This window comes from Mchenga conophoros, linkage group LG7 (assembly GCF_057382185.1).
Source record: "Mchenga conophoros isolate Kocher_MC1m ecotype Shallow Benthic linkage group LG7, M_conophoros_male_GT1.1, whole genome shotgun sequence".
Taxonomy (NCBI): Eukaryota; Metazoa; Chordata; class Actinopteri; order Cichliformes; family Cichlidae; genus Mchenga; species Mchenga conophoros.
In genome coordinates this window covers 19,314,527-19,340,508 of record NC_140532.1, presented here as the reverse complement: position 1 = coordinate 19,340,508, position 25,982 = coordinate 19,314,527, and the positions used below count along the sequence as shown (strand labels likewise).

Genomic DNA, 25,982 nt, shown 5'->3' with positions numbered 1-25,982 from the left:
AGTTTGTCATTCTATGGCAATGAGTTTGCATACATTTGTTTACTGGCAACATATTAGATTTTAAGGTGAAGGAGAGTAAGGTACTGTTCATTTTATTATTTGTAAGTAAAAGACATGACACCCCCGCTACTGTAGGTATTTGTTTGTCAGTTTGAGAATCAGATTAAAATCGACTCAGATGAAGTTTATTGTGATTAAGTGCTTACATTGGGCAAATCTAGGTCACATAGCTCTGAGCAGCCTTGGCTGAATGCTCATATTTTACCATTTACTGAATTTCAACCAACATGAAACTGATATTTTTTAGGATAAATTTAGAAGTCATGTTGCATTTTTGTTTCATGGTTGTGATTGGGCTTTTCTCTATATTCTTGCATCTGTGTTTTTTATGCATCACTACAATTTTCATATTGACCATTATCACTCGCTTTTTACTGAGTGCTTTGCAGCGAGGTGTACGATTCAAGGGGGCATCCCAGCTTCGCCGAACTGAATTAAACACTGAACTGAAGGCCAAGGTGGAAGGAACCTTGGATGACCACATGGGCGGTGGGGCAGGGGGGGGTGAGGACAGTACCGGGGGGGGGGGGGGGGGGGGGCAAATTTTGTCATTCCATGTTCATTCAGTTCAGTTTGGAATTGGTGGGGACGGATGATTCAACCACCGAACTCTGCCCTGTTTCTTATTTTCCTTTTTGTCTTTGCTTCTTGATTAAAAGAAAGGAGAAATATACTTGTCTACATATGCTATTCTACGTGCTTTTTTAAAATTACAATTCATAGTTTTATATGTGAATTATATAATGTTAAATTACTATTAAACAAATGACTGACTAAGTATTTTAGACTTTAGTTTACTTCAGCCATATTCCATATAAAAAGCGAGACATGTCAATTCAGATTCTTTGTCATATATTCACTAATGAATCAATTACATCAGCAGCCTAACAATTGTCATGATAATAAATACTAGTTAATTTATAGCACCAAATCATCAGTCAGTCACCTGTGACCTCGCCTCTTCACCTCTGTCCGAGCTACAACATGGCAGAGCTGCCTCTGTCACCTGATAAATAACAGTGAGTCATTCCAAATACATGCAGTCACACATGTGCTTCAAATACAGTCATGAACCACCAGGTCATCATCCAATTTCACCTGTGATCTTGTATCACCATTACTCTCTGAGCTTTGTGTTGGTTCTTCTGTCACCTGACAAATAGGACATACATGACAATAAGAATAAAATGTGGAGCTGCTTCAGTGTTTCTGTCAATTTGTGCAGATCTTGACTCATCAGTAATGTTTGTAGGGTGAGTGCATTTTTAAAACAATTTGTGCAAACTGCACTACAAGGTGGAATATTTGCAAAATCATGACTATTCATGACTATGACCTATGAATATGTCAGTGCCATTAGGATGAAATTTCTGTGTCACCACCATTTAACATTAGACATATAATTCTAACAGCCTCTGTAAACTAATATCCTGGCTGCTCGAGGCTGCCGTTTTCTCTGACAGTTTCAATCAAAATTAGAAATGCTACTCTGAGACTGAGAGAACTAATACTGCTGCCTGTTGTGCAGTTAGTTTCCAAAACACGTTATTCGTGGTTACATACAATTTTAGACTGATGTGGGCCAAAGCCTAGCATAGCCTGTAACGTTATTATGACGGACACATTTTATGAGTGAACTTGATTTTAAGTGACTTACAGGTTTCTTTGAAAAATACTTTCTTATATCCAGGTTCTTCCTTTTTGCTGCAATCCTCCTCTCCTCCTTGAAGGTCCTCGCAGCGCAGGCTTGCCGCTGCTAAAACTAAACAGGCACAGCCAATCACATTGGCCATATTTGTCACATGACGTAGGAGACGTTGACAGATCGTTTTTTTCTTACTATCGGGTTTGTTTTTCTTTACTCGAAGAGGTCAAATTATTGGTGGGGACAATTCAATAATCGCTGGATATTGATGGGGACATGTCCCTTCTGTCCATGCCAAATCTACGCCCTTGAGTTCAACACAACTGTATTATCATTGTTATCGTTATTATTGTGTTATTTGATTTGATTTATTTGTTTTTACCACTGTTTATCTGTAAATTCCTCCCTTTGCAACGTGTCGCTGTTTGCAGTTGCTACAATTTTTCTTGACAGAACTTTCCAGAAATGTAATTATTATTTAATATTATTTAATAAAAAATAAAAATAAAAAAAAACCTCAAAGACTAACAGTGTATATTCAATAATCCCCATTTAAAATAGCCAGGTTAACTTTAAAAATGTATATATTTTTATATTTATTTATTATTTATTCTTATTAATTAATTTATTTGTGTGTACTTTTTTATAATCCTTTGCTGCTTAGGTTATTTGATAACATTCGCCAACAACGCATTTTTGTGCACTTGAACACAATAAAGGAATAAAGGAATCCAGTGAAGGAGAAGAAGTTTCTCTGTGAGCTGCAGTGCGCAGGGTCACTTTTAGAAGGAGAGGCTTTTCCGGTCGGTCTCGCTCTCCCTCTGTCCAGGCTCAGGGGGCGTCCTTCTCAGGGGAAACTGTTGCGCTGTTTCCATTCGCTGAAACCATAGGTGTGTCGGGGTGTGCGCTTTCTCTCTGCCAGCTGTCAGTCATGAGGTCACTTCCTGCGGGCGTGAGCACCATGGCTCTGCTTTGTATGGACGTGCTGGGGGATTTTTGACAGCGGCAGGACTGCGAGGGGAGCCAGCGAGGACGCGGTCGGTGTCTGGGGGACGTTTTCGCTCCTTTATTGCTCCTTTTCTCGCTGTTGCATTGAACGCTTCCCAGCCCACCGAGATATTTCCGAAGATATGGCGCCGACGTTTTGCTCTATCTGCTGTCAGGTATATACATATATATGTATGTCTTCATGTGGCCTTTTATTTATAAGTCCTCTTTGCAGCAGCTGACATTGACTGTGAGGGAATGCTGTGTAGCGCAAACTGCAGACTAGTGCGTGTCTCCCACTTTGACACTCTGCCCAACTGTTATATGCACATTATTAGTTTGCAGTCACAGGGAGGTGGGGGGGGGGGGGGGTTACTAATTTCCTCCAGGATTATTGTTATTGTATGGAGGGGAGGAGGGGGAGGTAAGCTGTGGGTTTTTTTTAGCCTGCACGCCTGCGCAGGGAGAACAGCTCTTGCTCATCAATAGGCATCATCTCCCTGTGATGTAAGCTATTCATTTAGTTCAACACAACGGCCTGTTTATTGTCCTGTTTGCACGGCCCATTTCTAAGATAGCGGTTGAAGAAGCAGAGATTGCTCCGGCTGTCAGAGCAGTCCTTTATAAAGGCCTCTGGTCAGGTCTGGTCATCACTGCATGTGATGCAGTGATGGGAAGAGTAATGCCAAAGGGTTAATGCTGTGTTCAATACTCAGCACAATGAAAGGTAAACATCTGCATATAATGTAAATATTGTTTTCATAGACTCAATCAAGAGGTTTTGTTTCAGAGGTGGGATCACTGCTTGTGCAGTCAGGATCATGTGCCATTTTATTACATACACAAAATAACTGTGACGGTCAGGTGTGACAAGGATCATGGTTGGATGAGTAACAGTGATCTTACGGAGGCCTCACTTGCAGACTTGATGTGCAGCCAAGAAATATTAGGGTTTTTTTTTTATTGCCCACTAGCGGCGTTTAGTACCTTTATAGCACAACGGTGGAGGGAATAAATGAGTGAAGCAGTGGTTAGTGTGTGGCTGCAGGTGCTGTGTAACTCCTAAAGTAACACTGAGTTAGAGTTTTTCTGCCTTTCTCCTTCTCATTTATGTGTCTGAACATGGACAATGTATTAAAAATCAGAAGTTGGTCGCTGTTCTGCAAATTATTTGTTAGATGATCTGTTTTTTAGTGAAGGAAATGGACCAACTGGCACTTTTCATTTCTGAAAAACACTATTTTATGTTGATTGAAATCCCAGCAGTTGTTAGATTGAAAAACGGACAGGCATCCACCCACTCGTGGTTGAGTGGCATGTGTCAGTTCTACACATGAGCCACTTTTGACCAGCGGATACCGCCGCTGCCCGCCCATGATAAAATCGGCCTGTTAGCATGTGATTTATTGTTAGTGGCATAAATTCTGTAGCGTAAAAAAACTCATAAATTTCATATCACTGTTGTTAACATGGCTACGGTTAGTCAAGCCATCACAGTCCAATAGAAATACCAACAGATACACAGTTTAGGAGGAAGGGATGCTCACTGTAGAATCAGCATATATTACTGCCATCCCACTTTTACTCCCGCTGTGGCATACCAGGTTTAGGACACTTTTAAAGCACCCCCATTCCTGTGGTGCACTAAGGATAAATGTCCTTGTCTGAGATTAATAATAATGTATGTTGTTGTTGTGTTGTGACTAATTACAGTTTTCTCTTTTGTAACCGTGGCAACAGTCCACTCTTCTATGCATTTTGGGGCCGCCTGAGACACCACACTGAATTGTGACTGATGCGCGATGCTTTAAGATTTGTTTATGATAGAAATACACATGGTTTAAAGAGAGAATCCAACCTCCGAATCTTTTGTAAGGGCTAGGAAAAAAAATCACATCTGAAATTTTGGATCTTTGCTGAGGATGAACCGAAGACAGATCCTCTGTTCTGAAATCCACTTGTAACTGCACTGTGAGACGTGAAGTTCTTTGCACACCAGACTTGTAGCTGTGTGCTAAATCTATGCATTGATGTGCCATTTACCTCAGGGACAAAGGTCGTATCATTCTGGTGTGTATCGCTAAAATTCCATTTGTATCTCGGGTACTGCCTATGGGCGGGAGCTAATTGATTGACTAAAAGTGTTTCAAAAGATCATATCAAATACTGCTAGCCAAACCTTGATCAAATAATAAAAGCAAATCCCTTTGCTAAAAGTACAAAATATAAGTGAGTGAGTACCGTGTATCAGGGATGTATTATGTGTTTTTCCCCTTTAATTTTGTGTCCACTTGACAAACACTAACATGTAATTTTTTGTGGCTTTGATCTGGTATGGTGCTAGTGATCTATTTTCACTGCTGTAACAATAATGGACCAAATATAGAAGGCATAACCTCAGTTTTTATGGTGATAAAAAAGACATTAAACAGCATAAAAGTTTATGAAGTCTCCTGCTCAGACTTCTTTATGTCAGTCTTGGAGAACTTGTGCGTCCAGTTGTTTTTTCCATCGTTACTTTTTGTCTGGCTGAGCTGTTGCACCCTGTTTGTCTCAGGCAACCTGAGACCTGCAATCTGCTTCTGCCTGGCTGCATTCACAGCTTGTAGAGACAGAGAAAACAACAGAGGGAGATTCAACGTTTTCTCCTCAAACAGGACTTTCAGGTTCAGAAGTTTATCATTTGTATCTCTTTGTGGACATAAAAGAGACATGTCGAAACGCCACATAGCTCCTTTGGCCTGTTTTTCAAGTTCCTGCACCATCAAAAATAAATACAAAAGTAAATATAGTGTGCATTTATGAAGTGCAGGGAATCACTGCACTTTGGCTGGTTCTAATCACTTATATGGTCTGTTTGTTTGGCATCTTTCGTCCTCTCGTAGTCAGGGTTGACCTTCCTCTGAGCCAGGTCTGTTCCCCTTGAGCCTTCTTTATTGTAAAGCCTTTCTGGGTTGAATAGGATTGGGGCCCTCCTGCCAGATTTACAGTAAGGAGCTCTGGACAGGAGATCGTCCTTGCTAATAGTCAAGAAAAGATGCCGTATGTAAGCTGAATTTGTGTGTTGACAGGACAAGAGGATTTGACTGATTCCCTGAACAATATCTTTGTTTGTTTCCAGTCTTCCTATGTTAGTGTCACATTTGCACACGTCTGTATTCTTATAGACAGACAGATTGCTGGAAGGTGTTCTCTTTCTTGCCAACTATCTTGTCTCATTTTGACAAGTTCCACTCCCACTGCAACTGCCTCAGTAGGAGGCACAAGATATGCAGAAATCCTTATCAATCATCTGTCACTGACCATATCTACTCTCCCATTGGAATTGCGTTGCTAACAACAAAATGTTTTTTTACTTTTTTGGTTGAACTACTTTTGCTTGTTTTGGTATGACAGAGGTGTTTGACACATTTATGGGACCTCGCAGAGCTTTTTAACATGACAGATGACCAAAGGTAAATGCAGTGCAGAGTGGTTTTAGATGAAGGTTGCTGCTTGCTCCTACTGCTACCAAAGAAACAACTTATCCACAAATATGTCAGCTGTGTAGCAGATCAAAATGAACTCTTTGTCCTCGCGCTGCGCACATCTTCTTTAGGATTTGCTAATTACAGCTCCTGCTTAAGGGTTGCCCATAAGAAAAGCTGAAAGAGCTTTATGTTTTTTGTTGGACTACAGTAGCAAATCAGTGTTGATCTGTCACTAGGACTGTGTTCTGCATGCCTCCCCACAAAACACGCAGGCTGGTTTGGCAGCCAGAAAGGGGAACTCAGGACTCCAGTGTCAAGCTGGAAAATGAAATGAGATACACAGCTGCCTGAGAAATACTCCCAGCTTCACCTTAGATTTGACGTGTACTCAAGTACTCATCACTGTATTGTTTTTTTAAGCAACCACTTTACTACCTTTATGTACTCCAATAGACATTTTTTTTGCCTGTGGAATTTTACAACTGTGGTAGCAGTATGTGGGTCTCAGGTTTATGTAATCCACAGGCTTAAGAGTTTCCATGCACAAAGATACCACTTCCACTTAGCTACAGGTGGTGTTATAGGTGCAGCAATGCACCAGCAAAGAAAGATGGCTGCCTGCTCGTAAATTTGACCTAAATAATGCAGGAATTCAGCTTTGCAAGAACCTTGAAGGACGTGCATTCACTGGGTTTGTTAAGACTTGGTGGAAAAACTGTAATAATCAACTTTTCTTTGTTTACCAGAAAACTCTTTGATTAAAGTCGACTAAAGCTGTTATGTTGACAAATGGTACCATTCAATCTCTAGACAAACTGCAACTAACTCTAAGAGGCTTTGAATATCAAATGTTCTACTGTACTGCTAATGGATGTAACTTATTGATCTGCCACCCTACAGATCAGGTCCTCTTTTATAGGCCAGGCAACGGATTATTCATTCAGGGATTCCTACTGATTCATGAAACATGCCATTGTCAGCCTAGAAGGAACCAGTCACACCACCAAAGAAACGTATAGTGATAGTACAAAGGTGAATAATTTTTATATTTATTAGCAGGTGAGAGCTGACCCAAAGCAGGCCACCAAAATATCATCAGCTGGATTCTGTTATTGTTGTAGGTTGGGGTCAGGGATTCTGGTTTATACTTTAATTTGTCATCCATCTCTACAATGAAAAACAAGCCTTCGGGTTGAACTTTAGTGACATACAGTTTAAAATTAGCATCAAAAAATTCTTGACCCCACCCCCCTTAAAAAAAACCCAGATTTATTCGATTGAGTTAAGCTTCATGTTTTTCTCCTGATTTCCCTCGATTACGCTGTTGGGGCGATCAGGGGAAAGCTATGACAGTAGACTATGCAGTCACTGTCATACACAAAAGTTTTACTGTTATTAGCTGGAGGTTTTTCAGACTCCTACATTCAAAGCAGAGCTCAGTCACTGTTATATTTTATGTGCAGTCTGTCAAATAATCTTAAGCACAGGTTTAAAGTTTAAAAATGTTTAAATGCAGGTTTTTTGTCTGTAGAAATACTTTGTGTGACAGTGTTGCTGAAGTGCACACACATAGACACGTGCACTAATGGGAACCCTAAAACCACAGAACGCTCGGTGACGGGGGAGGGCTGTGCTTGCTGATGGTCTGTTATTAGTGGAGATCCCACTTTTGGTCATTTTTATTGCTGTTTAATTGAAAAAAAATCGCAGCTAAAAAGTTGTGCAGAATTGACATTTTTACCTTAAAATATTATGAGCCACTGTGAAAATGTTGACACTTTTGCTTGTCATGGGCATTAATAGATTGATCAGCTGTGATAGCATTGTACATCTCGGCCATCCAGCATAGTCACCGATCCACAATTACTTTCTGACACCTGGAAAGGATCTTGGAAGGCAGCAAATCAGCAACAACAGTGTAGATCACAAACTCAAAAGAGTAAATCTTACAGGGAATACACATGACGCAGTAAGGAGCTGTGTGATATTCTCAGCCTAGTTTAATAAATACAAGTCTTCCCTGGTGTCTCTTCACCCCCCAGCTTAGCATTTGTCAAGTGATAAACGCCGCTGGAAAAGATTGCATTATACTGTGGGGAAGATTTGTAATACTGGCCTGTCTGATCCTTGTGACTGATTTGGAAATAGGTACAAAGTGGCAGCCAGCAGTCAGACTTTGGCAAAGAAAGGAAATGTTGCTCAAGGACAACCACGGCGTTGTTTGTTATTGATCATCTTAACAGCTGGAAAAAGCAGTAGCTGTCTTTTAACCATTGATCCAGCTGTTAATGCATTTAACTCACTGGAATACGGGAGTCATAGCTGTGCCTATACTGCAGGTCAGGGCTGTAGCACAGCTGTGTCATTGCTCAATATAACCTCACTGTTACTGTCATTTAAGAATAATAAAGCATGACAATAAATACTTTATGTCATATTTTGGGAAATTCTTCAAATGTGATAATAGTATTTAGATGTATTCCTCTGAGCCAAAGATGTCCCATGAGATCAGTTTATTGCAAATCACATGCTTGCAAAGTTGACTCCCTGATAAATTCATAATGCTTCAAGATTTGATCTTATTGGTTTGGCATTTGTAGTTTTAACTAGGGATGGGTATCGTTTAGGTTTTATCCGATACCAGTACCAAACCAGTACTTTTGAAACGGTGCTGGTGCTTAAACGGTGCTCGAACCGGTGCTTAAAGAATGGAGAACTCAAAATTGGTCCAAAAACCTCTCATGTTCAGCTGTTTTTTGTAAAAAGATAACAATGTTAGCCTTTTCTGCAGCTATAGGGGATTTATGGCATCACTCTTGGCTGGAAGCAGTGCTTAATCAGTGGAAAAAAAAACAAACTTTGTCCTAAACCTCTCATGTTTAACTGTTTTCCACTTTTTCTTTGGTCATTTTAGCCTTTTTGGCCAGGGTGAAGCAAGTATCTGCCATCAAACAAGAAGACAGCCGCATGTAACTATGACAGTGTTTGCTAGTTCACCTTACATGCATTAATTTAATAACGTGGTTAGCCTACTCAACGTAAATTACATGCAAACAACATTAAGCTACTCACGCAGAGAAGAACGGCTGCTGCTGCCATCATCATCCGTCATCATTTCTGCTACACTGGCAGGGCTAGGGGCCAGGACTCTACTCTTTGGGTTTTTGGGGGATGTTGCTAACTCCAGGTCCGATAACAGGCAACCCACCCACAGTAGATGTGCTCGATGTGAGGTCTCGCAGCAAGCTATCAAATACGGTGCATTTCTCATCTTTTAAAAATACGCTATACGTCGCCAGGTGCTTCATTAGATTCGAGGAGTTACCTCCTTTGCACAGTATCACCTTAAAGCACCTGTTGCAGGCTGCTGAGTTTGCATCTTTTGCTGTGAAGTACAGCCAGACTTTGACCACTTTGCCTTGGGCATTTTTAATCTGTAGCTCTGCTCTAAAAGAACGTACGTACCTGGGCCCGCCTACTACACTTGCAAAGGTAAAATGATTGGCTAGAATCCAAAGTGTATGACATTTCAGGGGAAATAAAGCACCGAAATGTGCGCTGCTTTTCGGTCTGGTTACTACCGTTTATGTCAGAACCGGTGCGATACCAGTACCCATCCCTAGTTTTAACAGGTTACACAATAAAATGTATCAAAATGTAAACATAGCAAACACTTAAGCCTTATCAGAAGCAAAACACACAAAGGTACTGGTAGTAAAAGCTACCTTTGGCCAAAACTCCCATTATTCACATATCATAAAGTTTATAGGACAGCTCCATTGTATATGTACCTGTCTCTTTAGAAGGAATAAACATGGTTAGTAGTTGATTGCCCCGCAAATCTAAAATTTCATTCTTTTCCATGTTCTTGTTTGAACGCTACCAAACACATGCATGCAGGCACGTTTACTGCCACGTAGTGGTGCAATATTAACAGCCAGGGTCAAGGGTCAGGTCAACATAGACCTTTGAGGTAACCTGATACAATGCCACACCGCAGCTTTGTGCCCATAGAGTCTCTTCAGATCGTAAGGGCTTGTCTCATTTTAGTGTGCAGTGGCATTTGATTATTATTCTGACACTAAACATGTTGTCACCGCAGAGGTCGGAGTCCAGAAGAGTTCGTGTAACTTGATGTTTTATTTCTCAACTCTGTGCAGCCGTGAGCTCGCAAGCTGACAGCCAAGGCAACATCTTGAGTAACCCTCCCGTCCTGTCTATTTACAAAAGAGTGAGAAACATCTCAGTGGATTTGTTATCTGCCCATAAACATGTCTGACAAACAGGTAAAGTAATGGACTATTTTACCCACCTTCTGCTGTTGACTCATTTTCAAGTGAACTTCTGCTTTCATTCAAACATTCAAATAGGTGCTTTGAATAAGAAGCTAATGTGTCCCGTGATTCTGCTGACTGGTTTTTCTGTTATATAAAAATCAATGGACACAATGGACAGGTTGGAGAAATGTGCCCCAGAACAGGTAAAATTTGTGCAATGCACTTGGTCACTATCAAAATTATTAAACTTTATATAATTAGATCAGACACTGGTATTGATCTTCAGGACTAAAAATAGCAGACAAAATTTGCTTTAGCTGAGTATTTAACTGTCAGTTACCTAATAATAGGACAGCTTTGTTAGCTGTCATGTGGCTCATCTGTCACAGGGAACAGCTAAAGTCCAATGTCAATCACTTCCACGACCTGTACTTTGGTCAATCACCATAACGATAAGAGGGTGCCGGCCTGCATATCAGCTCCAAGCGATAAGGGTTCACTCGAGTGTTTACACTGCAGGCATGGTTGAGACTAAGATCGTGGTGAACTCTTTAAACAAAGGGGCAGGGGTACGGGGCAGCCCCATCAGCCCATTTTCTTCCTCTATGACCACCATTAGCTCGTAGACTCCTCCTTACAGGCATGACAGCTTTCAGGCCGTGAGATAGATGGGTTAAGCATTAAACCTGTGGACTACTCTTTAATACACACACACATACATACATACATGCATGTACACTGAAATGCACACACTCTGATCATACAAACTGTTAGAGCTGGATGTTAAACTGCTGTCTGGAAATCTGCATGGAAGACTTCAAGTTTTGCTGATGAGGAAGGTAGGGGCTCTGTCATGTTTTATTTGTTGTTTTTCTGTTTTCATATACTTCTACTTTCATATCCATATTTTATATATAACAGCTAGTCTGAATTTTTTTTAAACATTTTTGTTCTACCACTGTATGTGAGCAGTTTGGCGGTTTCTTCCATTTCCAATCGCAGGTTTTTGTTGTTCTGGCCTTTCAAAGAACTACATATTTTTTTCTTCACCCCTTAGTGAGACAAGTCCATACACACCTCCTGATGTCTTGGATTATTACCCGTTTAATTCGTGTTTTCTTGGCATCGTGCTCTAATGTGGGATTTGTAAAGCTTCATTGAGTGTCTCTCAGCCAGGTAGCTAGTCATGGAGGCTGGATGCTTACATTTACTGTGGCCACGTTACGCGTGCTTGTTCGTGTATATAATGTTTGTGGGATTAGATGACGTGATCCCCCTGAGTGATGGGTGTCACTAATGAGGCTCCAAGGTCATTGGTAGTTTTCCTGCAGATTTCAGAGGGCTGTGCACACCTGCTTCAGCAAGAAAGTGGTCTGCACGCCTCAGTGACGTTCAGAGCTTCAAATACTTTAGCCAAAGCTTATTAGCAGTTTTCATGGCCTGTCTGTCTAACGTGGCCCTTTGCTGCCTTGTGGGGGTTGGGTGATACTGCTGAGCAGAAAGCCATCAGACAGTATGGATTATTTATGCTTCGCCCGCACATCCAGCTGTGTGATCACAGTTTGCAAATACACTTACACACAACCCTTGTTTTTCTTTCTTTTGTAGCAAATCACAATGGCTTTGATTGATTTTTATATCAGCTTGACACTTCTGATTTCAAAGCATGTGTTGTGTGTCATAATTGCCATGGCATTGCTATAGCAACCTGGGAGGTTGGCAGCCTTTTTTTTTTTTTCTTTTTCAGCGTAACCCCCTCTTGTCTGCTTTAGGCCCTAATTCCAACCCCAGTGCATGCACACGCACAGACGCGCTCACACACACAAAAATACTTATGACCTTGTGTGCAGAGTGCCCTCAAGTAGGCTTGGCTGAGTGAGCACAAGAGAGAGGTCCTGACCTACGAGACAAAGGTATTCTGTTACCATAGGGACCGTTGTTTTCCTTTTTTCCATGCCTCATATGCTCACTCTGTCTCACACACTGCTGATACAGACCCACAAGTGTAGTTTAACAGACATTCCTCTCCACCCTCCTGTTTTTCTCTGAGTCCACCAGAGCTGTGCAGTCTGATGCTAATCAGCGCTCTCTGTGTTTACATTCTTATGCATGTTGGTGGCAACATGAGGTTTAGTGTGGTCCATTACATCTAAGCTACTGGCTGAGAGGTCACGAGTTCAGTAAAGGGCTCCTTTTTTCTATGTTATTTAAATACAAAGCCACGCATGCTCTGGGCATGTTGACACAAAACCCTGCCATTTAGTCCACTGCAGACTGATCAATGTCTGCACTGTGGAAGAAGCTGCAAGTAGTGACCTTTTTACAAGTGGGATTTTTATCTTGTCACTCAATTACTCGATTACACAAAAGCTTGTCTAGATCTTAGTCGAGCTGTGGTCAAGAGGATTCTTTATTGTTTCCCCTTAAGGAGGAATTACAATAAGACGATGCTGAGTGGGAAAAAAAATAGTTTATGAAACAGGATATCCTCGGAAGGAAGACTTGAGGGTGAGGAGTGAGAAGTTGAATGCTAAATAGGTTTACTTTGTGCTAATAGAGCTAACACTGCCTCCATTCAGATAAAAGTAGAAGACCGAGTAGCTTAGTAAAGTTTCCTGCTGAGATGCCAGGCCTCTTTTCATGTTTGGAAGTGCTTTGAAAGAGTGGGAATTTACGGGGTCTTTACTATCCGATTGGGTTTAGTTCCTCTAGACTGAATCTTGAATCTTGAAATATTTTCCCTATAACTGTTGTTATGTGGTTTTTCCTGTTGAACATGACAGAAGTCTGAGCTCGTTGTGGTTATCTTGGTGTTCTTGTTTTTACATTTTGTCTTTTTTTTGGTTTCGTTTATGTTACTCCTCTGCTTTTGATCTGTTTTGCCTCAGGCTTGTTGCTCACCAACCCTGGAGCCAGTAGGGACTGTCCTTGGGTTTTTCCATTCAGTTCATACTACTTCAAGGCTTAAAATGTCAGTAAAAGGGGGATGACTTCTGTTATTACCAACAGTGGCTATATATATATATATATATATATATATATATATATATATATATATATATATATATATATATATATAATATATATATATACGGCTGTGTAAAGATGCCCCAGAGACAATCCAGCACATAACAGCAGGGTGCAAGATGCTAGCAGGCAAGGCATACATGGAACGCCATAACCAAGTGGCCGGCATAGTGTACAGGAACATCTGTGCAGAGTATAACCTGGAAGTCCCGAGGTCAAAATGGGAGATGCCCCCAAGGGTGGTGGAGAATGACCGAGCTAAGATCCTGTGGGACTTCCAGATACAGACGGACAAAATGGTGGTGGCTAACCAACCGGACATAGTGGTGGTAGACAAACAGAAGAAGATGGCCGTAGTGATCGATGTAGCGGTTCCGAATGACAGCAATATCAGGAAGAAGGAACACAAGAAGCTGGAGAAATACCAAGGGCTCAGAGAAGAGCTCGAGAGGATGTGGAGGGTGAAGGTAACGGTGGTGACTCCCAAGCTAGGCGAGTGGCTCCAGCAGATCCCAGGAACAACATCGGAGCTCTCTGTCCAGAAGAGCGCAGTCCTGGGAACAGCTAAGATACTGCGCAGGACCCTCAAGCTCCCAGGCCTCTGGTAGAGGACCCGAGCTTGAAGGATAAACCGCCCGCAGGGGCGTGCTGGGTGTTTTATTTATATATATATATATATATATATATATATATATATATATATATGAGCCACTGTTGGTAATAACAGAAGTCATCCCCCTTTTACTGACATTTTAAGCCTTGAAGTAGTATATATATATATTAGTACCAATTTTCATGAACAAGGGTGATGTGCAGAGCTGTAGTAACTACAGAGGCCTAAAGCTGATGAGCCACACCATGAAGCTGTGGAAAGAGTTGTTGAAGCTAGGTTAAGATATATGGCTCCATACTGAGAGAGAGCGCTACAGATGTGATGTTTGTCTGGAGTGTTGACGGGAGTGTGGGAAGTATAGAGAAAGTCAAAAGCAGCTTCACTGTGTCTTTGTGTATCTACAGGGAGTGCAGAATTATTAGGCAAGTTGTATTTTTGAGGAATAATTTTATTATTGAACAACAACCATGTTCTCAATGAACCCAAAAAACTCATTAATATCAAAGCTGAATGTTTTTGGAAGTAGTTTTTAGTTTGTTTTTAGTTTTAGCTATTTTAGGGGGATATCTGTGTGTGCAGGTGACTATTACTGTGCATAATTATTAGGCAACTTAACAAAAAACTAATATATACCCCTTTCAATTATTTATTTTTACCAGTGAAACCAATATAACATCTCCACATTCACAAATATACATTTCTGACATTCAAAAACAAAACAAAAACAAATCAGCGACCAATATAGCCACCTTTCTTTGCAAGGACACTCAAAAGCCTGCCATCCATGGATTCTGTCAGTGTTTTGATCTGTTCACCATCAACATTACGTGCAGCAGCAACCACAGCCTCCCAGACACTGTTCAGAGAGGTGTTCTGTTTTCCCTCCTTGTAAATCTCACATTTGATGATGGACCACAGGTTCTCAGTGGGGTTCAGATCAGGTGAACAAGGTGGCCATGTCATTAGTTTTTCTTCTTTTATACCCTTTCTTGCCAGCCACGCTGTGGAGTACTTGGACGCGTGTGATGGAGCATTGTCCTGCATGAAAATCATGTTTTTCTTGAAGGATGCAGACTTCTTCCTGTACCACTGCTTAAAGAAGGTGTCTTCCAGAAACTGGCAGTAGGACTGGGAGTTGAGCTTGACTCCATCCTCAACCCGAAAAGGCCCCACAAGCTCATCTTTGATGATACCAGCCCAAACCAGTACTCCACCTCCACCTTGCTGGCGTCTGAGTCGGACTGGAGCTCTCTGCCCTTTACCAATCCAGCCACGGGCCCATCCATCTGGCCCATCAAGACTCACTCTCATTTCATCAGTCCATAAAACCTTAGAAAAATCAGTCTTGAGATATTTCTTGGCCCAGTCTTGACATTTCAGCTTGTGTGTCTTGTTCAGTGGTGGTCGTCTTTCAGCCTTTCTTACCTTGGCCATGTCTCTGAGTATTGCACACCTTGTGCTTTTGGGCATTCCAGTGATGTTGCAGCTCTGAAACATGGCCAAACTGGTGGCAAGTGGCATCTTGGCAGCTGCACGCTTGACTTTTCTCAGTTCATGGGCAGTTATTTTGCACCTTGGTTTTTCCACACGCTTCTTACGACCCTGTTGACTATTTTGAATGAAACGCTTGATTGTTCGATGATCACGCTTCAGAAGCTTTGCAATTTTGTGACTGCTGCATCCCTCTGCAAGATATCTCACTATTTTTGACTTTTCTGTGCCTGTCAAGTCCTTCTTTTGACCCATTTTGCCAAAGGAAAGGAAGTTGCCTAATAATTATGCACACCTGATATAGGGTGTTGATGTCATTAGACCACACCCCTTCTCATTACAGAGATGCACATCACCTAATATGGTTAATTGGTAGTAGGCTTTCGAGCCTATACAGCTTGGAGTAAGACAACATGCATGAAGAGGATGATGTGGACAAAATACTCATTTGCCTAATAATTCTGCACTCCCTGTAGAGAAAGCATATAATAAGTTGGTAAGATAGGAACTGTGGTACTACATGAGGAAGTCAGGAGTGGCAGAGGAGTATGTGAGGGTGGTTTGGGAGATCTATCAGGACAACAAGACCGTGACGATGTGTGTGGTAGAAGTGGCAAAAGGGTTCAAGATGGGGTGTGATTACATCAAGGATTGACTCTGAGCCCACTCTTGATTGCATGGTGATGTACAAGCTGACAGATGAGGTCAGGAGTCTCTGTGGACTGCAACATTTGCAGGCAACATTGTGATGTGTAATGAGAGTAAGGAGCACATGGAAGAACGTTTGAAGAGGTGGAGGTGGAGAGAGGACAGGAGGAATGAAAGTCAGTAGGAGCAAGCCAGACTATGTGTGTGTGAGTAAGAGGGAGACAGGTGGAAAAGTAAAAATGCAAGGAGGTAGATGCGTTTAAACAGGGTGAAAACTGGGTGGAGTAGGTGGAGATGAGTGTCAGGGGCAATTGGTGATGGGGAGATGGCAGCAAGGCTTAAAGGGAAGTTTGGTAGTGAGGCCTGTTATAATGTATGGTTTGGAGACAGAGGCACTGACAAAAAGGAGGTGGCAGAGTTAAGATGCTCAGAATTTTATTGGGAGTGACCAGGATGGGCCTTAAGTCCTTAAGGCGGGCAACTCATCGGGAGTGGTTTGCAGAAGCTTGGAACTTGGAAGTTAGAGGCAAGGCTGAAATGGTTTGGACTTGCACAGAGGAAGGATGGTGGATATATAAATCAAAGATAACGATGGAGCTGCCAGGCAAGAGTACAAGAGAGAAGTTTCATGGATGTAATGAAAGAGAACAACCCCTACCGGAAGCACCAGATAGAAGAAAAGAGCAAGATCATATGTATAACCAGTTTAGTTTTTTTATGTCTGCCTCACTGAAGACAAAACGGTATGCAAATGATCTCTGTAGTCAGTGTGGGTATGTAGCCCCTCTCTCTTCTCAATATAACCACCAGTACTTAACAAACTAAAGGACAAGTTCAAGTTAAACTCTAGGCAGTCAAGTGTTAAGGCGAGGATTGGCTGAGAACATCCAGCAGCTGCTGTCTTGTGGTCATATCCTCACCCTTATCTCACTGTCACCATCTTCTTCCCCTTGTTTCATGTCCTTAGCATGGCCTGATGGAATGAACTTACTAAAGATTGACCCACTTTACAAAGTTGAATTATGCGATTGGGGGTCCATTCCCAATACCATTCTTACGCTAAGCCTAAGAAGCAACTGTGTAGCTCCTCCCAGCATCCACTGTGCAATTCAGCAAAGTTTCATCCATCTATACGCCATAGAGGTGGGAATCACCATACATCCCACGATACGATATTATCACAATACTTAACGCACGATACGATATTATTGCAATTTTTAAAATATTTTGCGATATTCAGATTCTGTACATAAAGGTAAACTTTATCAATATTCATTTTATCTAATATCAAAGTCTCACACTCAGTCTTTCTCTCATTTCAGTCAGTTTTATTGTTGACAAACTGAACGGTTTATATTACAGTCTAGTCCAACTTAACTGAATGCAACCATCTGGTACAATTATAGCTATTCTGAACTATGCAATTTATGAAAACTATGCAGCCCATTCAGCAACTGAAGAACTTGAAAGTAAATTAAAATAAAATATAATTTTACATTAAATAAAAAAGTTTTAAACTTAATTAAAATAAAACATGTCTTAAATTAAAATAAGTAAACTGTCATGTTTATTGCTGCCAAAAAACAAGTTAAACACATTTGGACAGTGAAGGAATGTCAGGATTCTTGCTCAGAAAAAGGATCAACATGCTCTGAAGTCAGAGTTCCAGTCCACAAAAACTTTTTTTGTAACAAAATCGATTTCTGCTGTCCCTGTATCGATACATTATTAGCAAACAAAATATCACGATACTACACAGTATCGATTTTTTTCCCCCACCCCTAATACGCCATGCCAGTCTCTTATGTTTCTTGTAGCCAACCTCAGACTCAGCCTTCCTATTACAGCACAGCCTATAGCTGGAATAACTGTCCTACATTCGTGCCTCCACATGTCTTCAGTCTATATTTCTACCCTCAGTCTTTGTCTTATTTCAGCACTAAGGTTTTGTGTGGATATAGTTACTCTACGTGCGGTGAATAGCTAAGGGGAGTAGAGAGGCCCGTGTTGTGTCATAAGATACTCCGTGTGCTTCATTCCTTCATGGCCTGCTGACCCATGTGCAACAGCTGTTGCACATGGGTCAGCGTATTGATGGCCACATGTTGCGTCAGCCCTTCTCATGAGGCCTGAACGTGTTATTCAGAGCTGTTTTGAATCATTTGCACTGAAAGATAATGGAGTTTTACTCAGCTGTGTTGATGATGATAAAGGTACTGTTAGTGTTTGGTCTCTTAGTCTGTTGGCATACTGAGATATCTGAGCAACCTTTGGATAGAGTGCTATAAAGTTTTACATAGATGTCCACAGTGAAAGTTTAAATCTTTAGACCCCTCGCTCTCTGGCAGTCCCCGGACATTTCAGCGTCAACTCATTAACTGAGATATCTACTCAGAAGCCTTTACTTTTCTTTAGATTGCCATTTTACATTTTGTGCAGACCCTAAAAACCAAAATGACCAGAAAAAGTTGGTTAGTATTATCAAGTCAAAAAAATTCTGTTAACAATGTCTGCTAACTGCTATCCAAAAATGATAAACATAATAAGCATTATATGTCGTGATGTCGTGGCCATATTGGCAAGCTCATGTGAGCTTTATGTACAAATACAAATGTAAAAATCGGGGTGACTTTTTAATCTCTGTCGGCCAGCCCGTGTTTGTATTTGACCTCTTTGACCTCTGTTTGTTTCCCTTCCCTTGCACCCTTGTCCTTGGTCTCCAGTTTGATGAGTGAGAGTGCCGCCAGCCTCCTCCCATCACCACAATGGTCGACATGGAGACCCATTACCATCCCCCCTCTCCCCTGGAGGACTCGGTGCTGGGCAGTCCCCTGTGTGCTGATGACGCTTTCATGGGTAGCATGGAGCAGCTCCAGGACATCTCCCAATCCATCAGCGACGACGCTCTTAGCTCATTTGGTGTCCCAAAATACCAATCCTCCAGCAACGGCTCTGATGGGTCCACCGTCCTCGGTAAAATTAAGTGTGATTTCTTTTTGTTTACAAAGTTACAGTCAGACCATGAATGGTTTGCTTTCTCGCTCTGGTTTCACAATGTCCCAGCACCTCAGTGTAATCTCCTTGCCATTCTTGTTGTTGTCAAACCAGGAGTCCTTCAGTTTAGCCCCGTAATCCCTATTTTGCTCCAAATTGAGGTTTAGATAAGAAACTCACTTTGGCCTTTTTAACTTTTTTCTCTTAAAAGGCTGTACTACATTATCTGTTATCTTAACAAACTTTTTCTCAGTCTCCTCTGTCCAGACTAAAACACTTCCTAATGATTTGAGAAATTGCCCTTTTAGCGATTGGTGTGATATCTGAGTCTCCTGAGAGATTTCCTTTCTTTCCTTCAGTATTTCCACCGTTTTTCCATTTTTCTCCTCTGGCCTTATTCACCTATCATCCTTGTGACTCTCTAGTTTTACCTCTTTTTTTCCTTCTCCTTCCAGCCTTTCTCTTTGCCCCATATCCAACAAGGAATTTACACATTCCTAAACCACCATGCAAAACCTATCAGGAAACATCCAATTTTCTTCTGTGTTTCCTCCTGAATAGACTGGGTCTGGTAAATTTACATGCTTAAAAAAAAAGAAGAAATGCAACAAGTGAAGGAGCTGTGAAGAGTACATGTAAGACAGGGAAGAAGGGGGGGGTGGAAGAGCACTGAGCATCGGAGAAACATTTGATGACATCACGGAAAAGGCAGTGTGAGGGTGCATGCGATTTATGGGTGTTTAGGAGCACAAACACTGTGAGAGACAGGAGCAGAAACTCATATGCTTTCACTCTCTGCTCTCAGTCAAAACATGTGCACTTGCCCCAAGCTGGAACACAGCTCACTGCCAAATGCTGCTTATCCCTGTGCTGGCATCTATCGCCAAAACTCATGTGGCTTGACGTAGTGCCACTGTTTTGTACCATTTCATCTGCGCTATTTGTGTACCAAGCAAGTTCTACCAACCACGTTCCCTTTGCAGTGTGGAAATGGAAAGCTGTTGGCAACACGCAGCAAACCCCATGACCTGTAATCCATGACGAGGATCTGTAATAGTACTACATAATGATCCTATGTTTGTGACAGGCAGTACATCACAGCGTGTTAATATCTGTAAGTAAATGCTGTGATGGAACGGGCTGTCCTAATTGGGTCACAGAGGTGCAACTGTGCTTCAGATTCACCGGCTCTTTGGCAGAGAGAGGTGAATGTGCAGATGTCAATGATCATATGTAGTTCAAATTTCTCAAGCTTTCAACTTTAGACATAGGATGAGGCGGCTCTGTGAAATGTACATTTTTTTGGGTCAAAATTTTGTGCAGTGCTTTTATCGAGAGATCGAGGGATTTTCAACATAGCATTTCTAAATATACTAGTTTTCTTTAGAAATAATTATTTCTATCTGCACACAATAAAAGAGCAGAAAAAGAATTGTCTCACAAAGCAGGAGATGGATATAGAAAGTTATCACAGCATTTCCAGGTGAACAAGAATTGGAGTGAGAAGTATCATCAAGAAATTCAAAGAGCCACAAAGTACAGGACAAGCCTGGCAGAGGTAGGAAGTGAAAGATTTCAAAGACTCTGAAAGAAAACTAGTGAGAAATGTGTTTGAAGACCCCAGAACAACTGCCAAGACACTAGCAAGAGACGTAGCTAAGTCAGGATCTGTAGTCTCAAAGAAGACAGTCACCAGAATCCTGCACAGGAATGGACTGAGAGCTTGCAGACCAAGAAGAAGAGACACCCTAAAGCCAGACTGAAGTATGCGGGCAAACTGGAAGCGCTACCTTTGGTCAGATGAGATGAAACTAGGGTTTTGTTTGTGTGTAAAATAATGCAAGGATCCAAAAACTAGGATTTTTGGAAAAGCATTTTCTTTTCATTTTGTGACCTTCAGACACTCGGCCACTTTGTCTTTGGTTCTCAGTGATTCCGTCTTCTGTACAAGTTTGTGAATATTCATTTCATTTTAGTTTTTTGTGCCATTCCTTACTTCAGTTAAAATTATAATAGCATTTGTCGACAAATAGTAAAAAACCCAGATCTTTTTAGTTACCATTAAATATTAGTGTCATTTAGAGCAATATATTATTATATATCAGGAGAAAATGTAATCATGTGCATGCTTGTTTTATTAGATGCGCTTACGCCAGCATCCAGCCCATCATCGGTTGTTTACGGCGTGGTGGCTGGCCAGGAGGAATTGTCATCTTCATCCACATCACTGAACCTGGAGTGCCGAGTGTGTTCTGACCGCGCCTCGGGCTACCACTACGGAGTCCATGCCTGCGAGGGCTGCAAGGTGAGATAAAGATTTTTGTAAAATAAAGAAGAAGTGCTCTGAGAGCGCACACGGCAAGGCAGCTCACTCTCTGGACAGTATTTACTTTTAAGAGAATTGTGTTGTATTTTTTTATACATTCATTTTGTTTTCTTCGGTCTTTTTTAAATGCACTTAAAGACGTTTATAGTGCTGTAAAAACAAATGTAAAGTGCAGGCTTTTGTTATTTTCCTTTTTGAATTTAATATGCTTGACATACTCAGATTTTGAGTGTACAGTATTCCCACGCCACACCGCGGTTCACGTTTTGCGGACTCTCTACAATCCCGGATTTATCTATAAATTTATATCACGGGAATTTTGTTAAATCGCGGGTTTCTGCAGCCTATAGGTATACTGTGCCGCTGCACATACAAATGTTTTTAAAATACGTATGGATGTATCTCAAAAGTGTTTAGGAGGGTAGAAAAGTTTTATAAGAGTGTGCGGAGGGTTTTTATGGTTTTAAATATATAAAAATAATAAAATAAACATGGTTTTTACATTCTAGAACGTAACCCCTCGGATAATTGCGGGAGTACTGTAATTAGTTTTTTCATATGTGCCTACACTACATGTGTAGCATTCATGCAATTGTTGTATAAAATTCCTTTAAATGTTTAATAAATAATGCAATGCTAACAAAGTCAAAACTCCCTTGGCGAATGTAGCTATTGTCGAAAAAGTGGTTCTGTCATTATGCTCGATAGACTTCATAGGTCCTTTTGCCAGATGAGCGCACTCATCTTTTCACCCTATGCCCTGCTTAATCTTTACCACCAATATCCATCCAATCTCCTTCCCCATACGGCACCCTCAGTGAGGCACAGAAAGCCAGCTTAACCCACTTTAACCAGTTTCAATAGAGTAAATTATTTCTTATTTTTAGGTATAACACTAAAAAAAGAAGGAAAAGCCAGACTGAATCCAGGTGCAGTGTGTGTCTTGTGACTAATGATGGCTTATAACAACATCGTAAATGTCACATTTGGCCTTTACACATGGTTGCTTATTAGTCATTCAGTTAATTGTTTACCAGTTGTTGAAGAGGAAACCAAGGCCGTCTTAAGATAAACTAAGGGTCAAAGACGGTGTGACTTGAGATGTTTTTCAGCTACTGCTGGCTGTCACTTACTTCAGGTAAACGATCTGGAAGACATGGCGATTAAATCGGGGGACGTCTGTACTTCTGCGCTCTGTAAATACACTTAACTTAGATGTGTCAGCCAGTGATAGAAGTGATAGAAAAACTCAGATAAAATGGAATAATCATGTTGCGTGACTGTAGATCAGTGCTTTGATACAGATGTATCTGTAGTAGATGCTACCTGAGGTCAGTCCACAGGTCAGCCAGAGTTGTTTTACAGCAAGTCTTAAGGCTGTAAAACAATAAATCAAAGGAATTTCTCCGAAGTCAAGGTAAATTTGTTCAGCATATACCTTTAGGAAAAAGTCATGTCTGGGGGCCTCTGGATGTCTGGAGTTTTGATCTCCTCCATACCCGCTTCACACCCTGGAGGACGGGGCTGTGGCCCCCCCACACTCCCTAGCAGATCATTACATGGAGAAACCTTTGGAATGCAAGCATGCTGATCCACACAGGTATGCACACATGGGTATTCACAGACGCGGACTAAAGCTTTCTTGGCTGCTGCCTCAAAGCACACTGTGCGCTGTCTATCTTGCGTGCTGCACAATATCGTTTATTATTTAGTAAATATTGATATCTATGACTAGCTAGTTTATTGTGATGGTGCTTTGTTTTCTCTATTATTATGTTGCTCTTTGTTGTTTGCTGTCTCCTCTGTTTGTTTTTTTTTGTTTGTTTTTTTTTTTTTTCTCCATACAGGTGACCCAGGAGTTCTTTTTTTTTTTTTTCTCTCTCTTCCCCCCCCTTCTCACCGTCTCTTCTCCTCTTTGGTTTTCTTTCTTTCTCTCCCCCTCTCTCTCTCATTCATTCCCCCTGTCCTATTTATTAAAAAAAAAAAAAAAAAAAAAAAAAAAAATGACAAAGGATGAACTGAAGCTCTGCCATCACGTAATGTCGCATACTGCTGTTTCTGATGTCATTTAAAAGAAAAAAAAAAAAAAAAAAAAAAAAAAGGAAAAAGTCATGTCAGTGCATATCTATAAGAGGTGGCCTGAAAGTACTAAAGGTTAATGTTAAACCCCAAACTTTGAACATGAGTTGAATGGGAGAAGTCAACATTTCTTGATCATAACCAGAAAATCTGGAAATTGTGCCTTTAATTATAAATTTAAACAGCGTTATCCTGACGTTCTCTTAAAGCACTCAATAACTGAGAAATGATTATGTAGAGCAGGAGTTCTCACATTGCTGATGACAGCTGTGAGAAGAAAGTGAGTCCTTCTGTCACCTTGTATAATGAGCTGAGTGAGTGACTGATGACAGTGAAAGGGTTACTGGGATGTGGGAAGAAACTGTAGGAAGTATTCGAGAAATTTAATGAAATTCTGAAATATGGATGACTAAATATGCCACAATCAAAGTTACAGTTGAGGAAAAACAGCAGTAGTTTAGCCAAAATTAGAAAAAAATATGAATGAATGAAAATCAGATTTTTACTTTGTTTAACGTTGATAAAGGTTTTTCTGTTACAAGCTACTGATGATTGCACAGCCAAACCATGGAATCGAAGTCTTTATTTCAAAGATATAAGAAAGAAATGTTAATTTACAAAAGAAATAAATGAACATGAAATAAAAGAAAGCTATCATATTCACGTTTCACATCAAACTTTTAAATGTCTCTCTGCTGCAACACAGCTGAGTGAAAATGACTCATTAACAAGACTCTGTAGGACTTGACTGCATGCTAAATAAATTTAAGTGTTTGGAAAATTGTATTTCTAAAAATACTATTATTGTACCATGTTCATTCACTAATGAGCTGCTGTAACATGAATCAAATGACTGAATTGTCACTTCAGCATGTAGTCAAGTTTTTCTAATGACCTACTAATTTTATTAAGGTGTTCTGCAGCAGGGACACATAGAAAAGTTTCAGGACGCTGGCCCTCGAGGACTGGAGTCTGACACCCGTGCTTTAGGTCATTATATGCCAGGGGTGGGTAACTCCAGGCCTTGAAGGCCAGTGCCTTGCAGGTTTTAGATCTCACCCTGGGTCAGCACACCTGAATGAAGTGATTAGTTCATTACCAGGCTTCTGAAGAACTTCAAGACATGTTGAGGGGGTAATTCAGCCGTTTGAATCAGCTGTGTTGGATCAAGGACGCATCTAAAACCTGCAGGACACCAGCCCTTTAGGCCTGGAGTTCCCCCACCCCTGTTATATGTGTATAAGTTTTCATTATACAATCAAATCTATACATATATGTGCTAAATAAATATACTTATCGAATACACAGGCTTTTTTAGATTAATATATATATTAGTGCTGCCAGCGTTAATCTCATTAAAATGACGTTAAACGCCATAACCGCATTAACGTGGCAAATCTCTGTTAGCGAGTTACTGCGGATCGCCCCGTGCGTGGGGCTTCACGGCGTCAACGTGTTAAAATATCTTTATATATATATCTGTATACACTGATCAATAATTATTTAAATACACATAGTATTTAAAAGTATTGCTTTTTATATACACAAATATCCATATTTAATGTAAAGCATGACCATTAAGCACCCTGCCTCATCCATATACTGATTTAGAAGTGCTTTTTTTTTTTTAAATATAATTTTTTTTATTTGTGTAAAAATAAATAAATTAATTAAAAAAATAAGGAGGAAACAACCATGGAAACCACCTGTTTTTGTTTAGTTCTTCTCTGATGTTTGGTCAGCGATCAGTAATAGAAACATGACCCTCACCAGTCAGGACATGGCCAAAGCCGGCATGCAGCCCACTTGAGCGAATCTGAATTTCTTTTCCATCACCGTGTTATTGTATACCTGTTTGTGTGCCAGTGTCAGGCTCAGGGTTAGTAGGTGAAAGTCAGCCGGTGTTGCGAGCTCACATGACTGTCACACGTCTGTGTATTCTTGCTCCGTACATACTCTAGCAAACTGATTGACTGAGTTTTGGATGAAATCTTTGAAGCTTGCTGTTAGCAAGTAAAGGATAAATATGTTATGAAGCACCTCCCCAGGACATTTTCCTACCCTTCGATGAACTATAAGTGCTGTTTGGTCCATCTGTTCCTTACCAAAGTTAAATATTGCTTTGTGTTAAGGTTGTGTAAACAGAAGGAAACTGGTGGTATTGCTTTGTGAACAAAGAGCTGCTTTTCCCATGATTATCGTCTTAATACAGTGGGGAGACGATAATTTTATTTCTGAAACTGGCTGCTGAACGGCTAACTTTATTAAAAGTAAAATGTAAACTTTACTCTGTTTTATTTAAATTTTTATGAACTTTCTCAAAGAATACTTCACTTTGTGTCTGAGCAGTCTGGTCAAATGAAAA

At 40.7% G+C, this 25,982-nt stretch overlaps 1 protein-coding gene across 12 annotated transcripts in view; it reads left to right on the top strand.

The window, feature by feature from the left end:
- Nucleotides 1–25,982, top strand: part of pparab (peroxisome proliferator-activated receptor alpha b) — an 87,098-nt gene that overhangs the window by 50,267 nt on the left and 10,849 nt on the right. For 9 of the 12 annotated variants that reach the window (XM_085282764.1, XM_085282761.1, XM_085282763.1 and 6 more), the window contains 2 exons: nt 18,942–19,191; nt 21,354–21,517. In XM_085282764.1, the coding sequence (XP_085138890.1) occupies nt 18,984–19,191; nt 21,354–21,517 (372 nt within the window). In that variant the 5' untranslated portion in view covers nt 18,942–18,983. Of the gene's footprint in view, nt 1–2,575; nt 2,869–10,429; nt 10,449–11,057; nt 11,279–18,941; nt 19,192–21,353; nt 21,518–25,982 lie in introns of those variants that run through there. The other 3 variants (XM_085282753.1, XM_085282758.1, XM_085282765.1) reach the window with 3 other exon arrangements.